The sequence below is a fragment of the Empidonax traillii genome, unplaced genomic scaffold, assembly GCF_003031625.1.
Source record: "Empidonax traillii isolate 1590-97213 ecotype Southwest subspecies unplaced genomic scaffold, ASM303162v1 scaffold1059:size195157, whole genome shotgun sequence".
NCBI classification, from domain to species: domain Eukaryota; kingdom Metazoa; phylum Chordata; class Aves; order Passeriformes; family Tyrannidae; genus Empidonax; species Empidonax traillii.
Genome location: NW_020956252.1, coordinates 1 through 5,223, shown reverse-complemented (window position 1 = coordinate 5,223; position 5,223 = coordinate 1). Strand labels below are relative to the sequence as shown.

Here is a 5,223-nt window from a genome sequence, read left to right as displayed (position 1 = left end):
AGGGATACAGGGATACAGGGACACAGGGATACAGGGATACAGGGACACAGGGACACAGGGACACAGGGATATAGGGACACAGGGACACAGATGCATGGACATGGACCTGCAGATACACAGACACGTGGACGTGGACACACGGACACACAGATACAGGCACAGCTCCCCCCTGCCCCCAATCAGCACCCAGTGACCCCCCAGAGTCCCCCCATAAAAGCCAGGACAGAGTGGGAGTCACAGGGCTTTAATCATGGGGGACAGTGGGGCGCTGTGGGGTGGCAGTGACATGTGGGGCCAGCAATGCCAGGAAGGTGGGGACAGCCCAGGGGATGTGGGAACAGTGCAGGGGACATGGGGACAGCCCAGGGGATGTGGGGACAGCCCAGGGGACGTGGGGACAGCCCAGGGGACGTGGGGACAGCCCAGGGCACAGGGGGTGGCCCCTCAGCGGGTGATGGGGCAGGTGACCCCGGTGCCCTTCATGTCACAGGAGGCCCCGGGCACCTTGTGCAGGTACTGCTGGTGATGATCCTCGGCATAGTAGAAGTCACGGGCTGGCTCGATGGCAGTGGTGATGTCCCCACACCGCTGTGTCCCCAGCTCCTAGGACAGTCCCATGGCAGGGGGAGCCTGGAGGGACCCCCCATCCCCCTGCCCCGCACGTGGCACAGCCAGGGTGGGGGCTTTGCCCATGCCCTGGGGCTGGGGGAGGTGGCTGGTGTCCCCAGGGTGTCCCAGTGTCCCCAGTACCTGCTGGTACAGGTCCCTGCTCCGGAGGGCAGTTTCCTGCTGCCGAGGGCCCAGGGTGTAGATGACAGAGCGGTACTGGGTGCCCACGTCCTCCTGCTGCCTCATGCCTGGGGGGCAGCACCCGCGGGGGGGTGGTTATGGGGCACCCCAAGGGATGGAAGTGCCAAGACCCTCCTCTTGGAGCCCATTTGGGGTTAACCCCCCCCCCCCAGACTCCCCAGTGCCCAGCCCAGGGGCCCATCCCTACCTTGAGTGGGGTCGTGGTTCTCCCAGAAAATTTTGAGAAGCTCCTCGTAGCTGATTTTCTGGGGGTCAAAGACCACCCTGACCACCTCGGCGTGCCCCGTCAGCCCTGCGAGCAGAGCCAGCCCTGCTGCAGCCCCTGGGCGTGGCTTCCTGCCCCCCAACCTCCCCCTGCCCCGGGATGGAGGCAGGGATTGGGATGGAGAGGGACACCAGCACCCTCTCACCCCCCCAAACCCCCTTCCTCAGGTGCCTGCTGGGGGTGGGATCCCCAAGTCTGTCCCACACCGGGATAAATCCCCAGCTGGACGTGGCAGCAGGGATAATATTCCCTGCAGACAGTTAATCCTCTGCCAAACGTCTGTCCAGCTAAGCCAGGGCTGTCTGTCCAGGCTGGGGGGGTTTGGGGGGACTGGGGTGGGGGACAGGGGGATCATCATCCAACAGACACCCGAGAGCATCCCATGGGATCCAGCCCAGGGCGAGGGGCTGTGGGACACCCTGAGGTGCTGGATGGGGATGTCACCCATTGTGGGGGACACTGGGGGGGTCCCTGTGGCAGCAGGGAATGGGGGAGCCCCTGGTTACCTGTGCGAACCTCTTCGTAGGTGGGGTTGGGGGTGAAGCCTCCTGAGAACCCCACCTGGGTGGAGAAGACCCCTGGTGTGTTCCAGAAGAGCTGCTCGGCCCCCCAGAAGCAACCCATGCCTGTGGGGGGACAGGCAGGGGGGGTGAGGGGGGCTGGGAGGCCTCAGGGATGTTAGGACCCCCCTGCCCTGGCCCTGCAGGAGCCACTCACCAAAAATCGCCGTGTCCATCTCCGCCGGGAATGGCGGGACCGTGGGGTTCCCGGTGACAGCGTGGGTGGCTGGGGGTGGACGTGGGGTCAGGACCCCCCAGCCCACCCAAACTGCAGCCACCTCCACCCTCTGTGTCCCCCTAAAAGCAAGCCCTGACCCTGTCCCTGTCCCTGTCCCTTCCAGCTCTTGGGGACACCCCCTGGGAACCCTCCCCATGAGACATTATGACCCCCTGGGGACAATCAGAACCTCTTCTGGCCCATCTGGCCACTGGCCTGTGTCCTCTCATGGCCACCCTGACCCCAAAAAGGGCCCCTGTGGGGGTCTCGGGGCTGCCACTGGCCATCTCCCAGCACTAACAGCCCGGGAGCAGCCCCCCAAAACCACACGAGGGTGCTGGGCTGGGGGGAGCTCGAGGTGCCACCCCCTCCCTGTCCCCAGTACCTGTCACTGTCATCCTCTGTGCTCTGCCTGGCAGAGCCTCGGCGGGGCTGGGGAGCACCCCCGCACCCCGCATGGCCCCCCAGAGAGGGGCTGTCTCACCCTCCAAACTGGGAGCTGGACGCTGCGGGTGCTGGGAGAGGCACTGGGAGCACTGGGATCACTGGGAGGCAGAGCCCAGCCCGGAGCGGGGTCAGCGCGGGGGGCACAGGAGGGGACGTCACAGGGACACGGGGACACGGGGACAGGGCACACGGCCCCGGGAGAACCCCCCCAGTGGGACCCCCGGGGGTGCCAGAGCGTGTCGGGGGGCACGACGGGGCCGGGGCCGGTGGACCCCGGCCGGGGGGTGACCCCAGGGGACACGGGCAGAGTCCCGGCGTGTCCCAACAGCCCGTCAATGGTTAACGCAGCCGGGGCCGCCACAGCACAAGGGTCACCCTGGGACTGCTCCAGCCCCCCTGGCCGAGCCCCACCAGAGCCTCCCCAAAAACCAGGATTAGGGGCCGGACCCCCCCCCGCCCGTCCTGGACCCCAGGGCAGCACTCGGTACCCTAAGGCTGAGGGAATGCAAGCCCGGGGCGCCCCTAAAACCCCCTCCCCAGCCCACAGAGCCCCATCCCTGAGCCCCATCCCTCTCCAGGAGAGGGTGCTGCTGCCTTTGGAGGCGCTGGAGCCGATGGAGTGGGATGGGGGAACACAGGCGGGACGTTTTGGATGGAGGGACGGGGGGGGGGGAAATCTCCTCACTCACCTTTGTTAGTGGAGGAAGAGGAGGAGGAGGAAAACGAGGATCAGCTCGGCCACATCAACACCCTTTTCCCAACTGTTTGCTCCTTCCGAAGATGCTTTTTGCTGCTTTTCCCCCACATCCAGCTCTGTCCTGCAGGGCAGTTCCTTCTGGATAACGCTGTCACCATGTGCTGCTCTCAGTGTCCCTGCTGTCCCCCAAGGGTGCCAGAATCCCTCCATTAGGGCTGGATGAGCCCTGTTCGTGCCCCCCGGCCATCCTGCACCCCCCCAGGAATGGTGAACACGGGTTAACAGCTGCACTTTGATGATCCCAGAGGCTTTCCCAACCTAAACCATCCCCATGATTCCATCAGGAAATCTCCTTTTCCCAAACACACTGGTGTCACAGCACCAAACCTGCTCCCCCTCAAACCCCCCTGCCTGGAGTTTCTTGCCTCCGAGGCTCAGCTGAGCTGTTTCCTTCCAGGGATTTGGGGTGTTGGCAAAGTTTGGAAAACCCCGGATCGGCCCCTGCGAAGGCCCAGCCTGGGTTTACACAACTCCAGGGATTTACAAATTTTGGGAAGCACAGCAGCCAAGCAGCTTTTCCTTTCCCCTTCCCCACAGACCGCCCTCAAATATTTTTACCTGTTTTATTTTTCCAAGGAAATCTGAGTAATAACCACCTTTTTGCTCTTACCTGTGCCTCATTCACAGTGAGATGACATTCCATGCCTTTGGGGTCTTCAGCTACAATTAAAGATGGATTTTTTTTCCCCCCTTTATCCTGCAGTTTTCAAACACACAGCCCTGCTGAAAGCAAACCTAGAAAATTCCCAGTTTTGGTCCCAGTTTAGACCAGATGCAGACTGAAGCAGGGGAAATTCAAGCAGCAGCTTGTCCCAGGTTGGAGGGGAATATGACCAGTGGATAAAAATCGTTTTTTCCTTAAATAAAAATAATTGCAGGCACCACACCTGCAGCTGAAGCGTCGTGGTTTTCAAATCCCATCTTCCCCTTCCTCTCACGTCTCTTGGGTTGTCACTTGAAGACCAAAAAGGGGAAGAAACTGCCTGACCAACAGTGAAACCAGCACCCAAACACCTGCAGGCACAGCCCAAAACCCCTCTCTCCAGCTTTATTTTTTTTACTCTCAACTAAAATTCTCTCAAAAGACCACCTTTTTAATTTGGGCTTTTAATCAAGTTGAGTTTCTGTCCTTCCCTCCTGCACAACAATGTGGGTTTCACCTCCCTCTCAGAGCACACCAGGGAGGGATTTGGGGTTTTGGTCACCTCAAAGAGAGATTGAAAATATGGAAGAATTAAGAAGAGAAAAATTCTTTTTGGGGAAAACAAGTGAAATCATAGAATCACAGACTGGTTTGGGTTGCAAGTAACCCTAAAGACACCCTAATGCCACTAGACCAGGTTGCTCCAAGCACTGCCCAACCTGGCCTTTATTTAATGTAAAATATCCCAGGAAATGCAAACCACCACTCCACTCTTTATTTCCATGTTTGCTGTTTTTTTCCCAGGAGGTGGGGATGGAGGACAAGGGAGCAGGAGACACCAGTAATGCTCAACAGGATTTCACGTTTATTATTGAGAAGTGATTAATGGTGAAAAGAAAGGCAACGCCCATTCCTCGTTGGCTTAACAAGAAACTGAAACAAAGTCACTACACATTTTTTACAATTATTTCTTCCTTTTTTTTTTTTTGGTGCTTTTTTTCCTTTTTTTTTTTTCTTGTCCAAAATTATTAATTTTTCCTGTAAACAAAACAAGTTTTTTTTGTAACCACTGTTCTCAGCTTTCAGAAAAAAAAAAAATCAAATTCATCCAGACTTAATCTGCATAATGCACAAGAACAGAACATTTCTTAGGACTCCTAGTACTTGACTTTTGAGTAACAAAGGGTCAGAGAAAAATGAACCACCTTTAAGACACAACCTCGTGGATAATTTCTGTTTAATTCTTCTTAGGCCAAAAATCCCCCAAACTTCCTTTTCCAGGCCATGGAGGTGGGGAAGGAGAAAGAAAGAAAAAATGTAAAATAAAATGACTCCACTTTCCATGGGTGGATGTTACAACTCGGTGTTCCAAGTGCAAATGTCAAAACCAGGGGGGAAGGAGGCGCGAGGGGGTGGAAGGAAGGGAGGCTGCAGGGTTTAAAAATTAAGAGAGAAACAACAAAAAAAAAAAAGGCATATGCCACTTATGGACTTGAAAAAATCCCCCCCAAGAAAAAAAAAAAA

At 57.2% G+C, this 5,223-nt stretch overlaps 1 protein-coding gene across 3 annotated transcripts; it reads right to left on the bottom strand.

Moving 5' to 3' along the window:
- Positions 1 to 216: 216 nt before the first annotated feature.
- Positions 217 to 2,382, bottom strand: LOC114068405 (peptide methionine sulfoxide reductase MsrA-like). Of its 3 annotated transcripts, none has more exons than XM_027904440.1 (7): positions 2,238 to 2,382; positions 1,793 to 1,861; positions 1,582 to 1,701; positions 998 to 1,102; positions 751 to 857; positions 389 to 603; positions 217 to 308 (listed from the first exon to the last, which is right to left on the bottom strand). In XM_027904440.1, the coding sequence occupies exons 1-6, from the start codon at positions 2,308 to 2,310 to the stop codon at positions 445 to 447; spliced, it is 633 nt and encodes a 210-aa protein (XP_027760241.1). In that variant the 5' UTR covers positions 2,311 to 2,382; the 3' UTR covers positions 217 to 308; positions 389 to 444. The 3 variants fall into 3 exon arrangements, with proteins under 3 accessions (XP_027760241.1, XP_027760242.1, XP_027760240.1); XM_027904439.1 differs by having other exon boundaries at positions 235 to 308; positions 369 to 603; XM_027904441.1 differs by lacking the exon at positions 1,793 to 1,861 and having other exon boundaries at positions 232 to 308; positions 369 to 603.
- Positions 2,383 to 5,223: the final 2,841 nt, after the last annotated feature.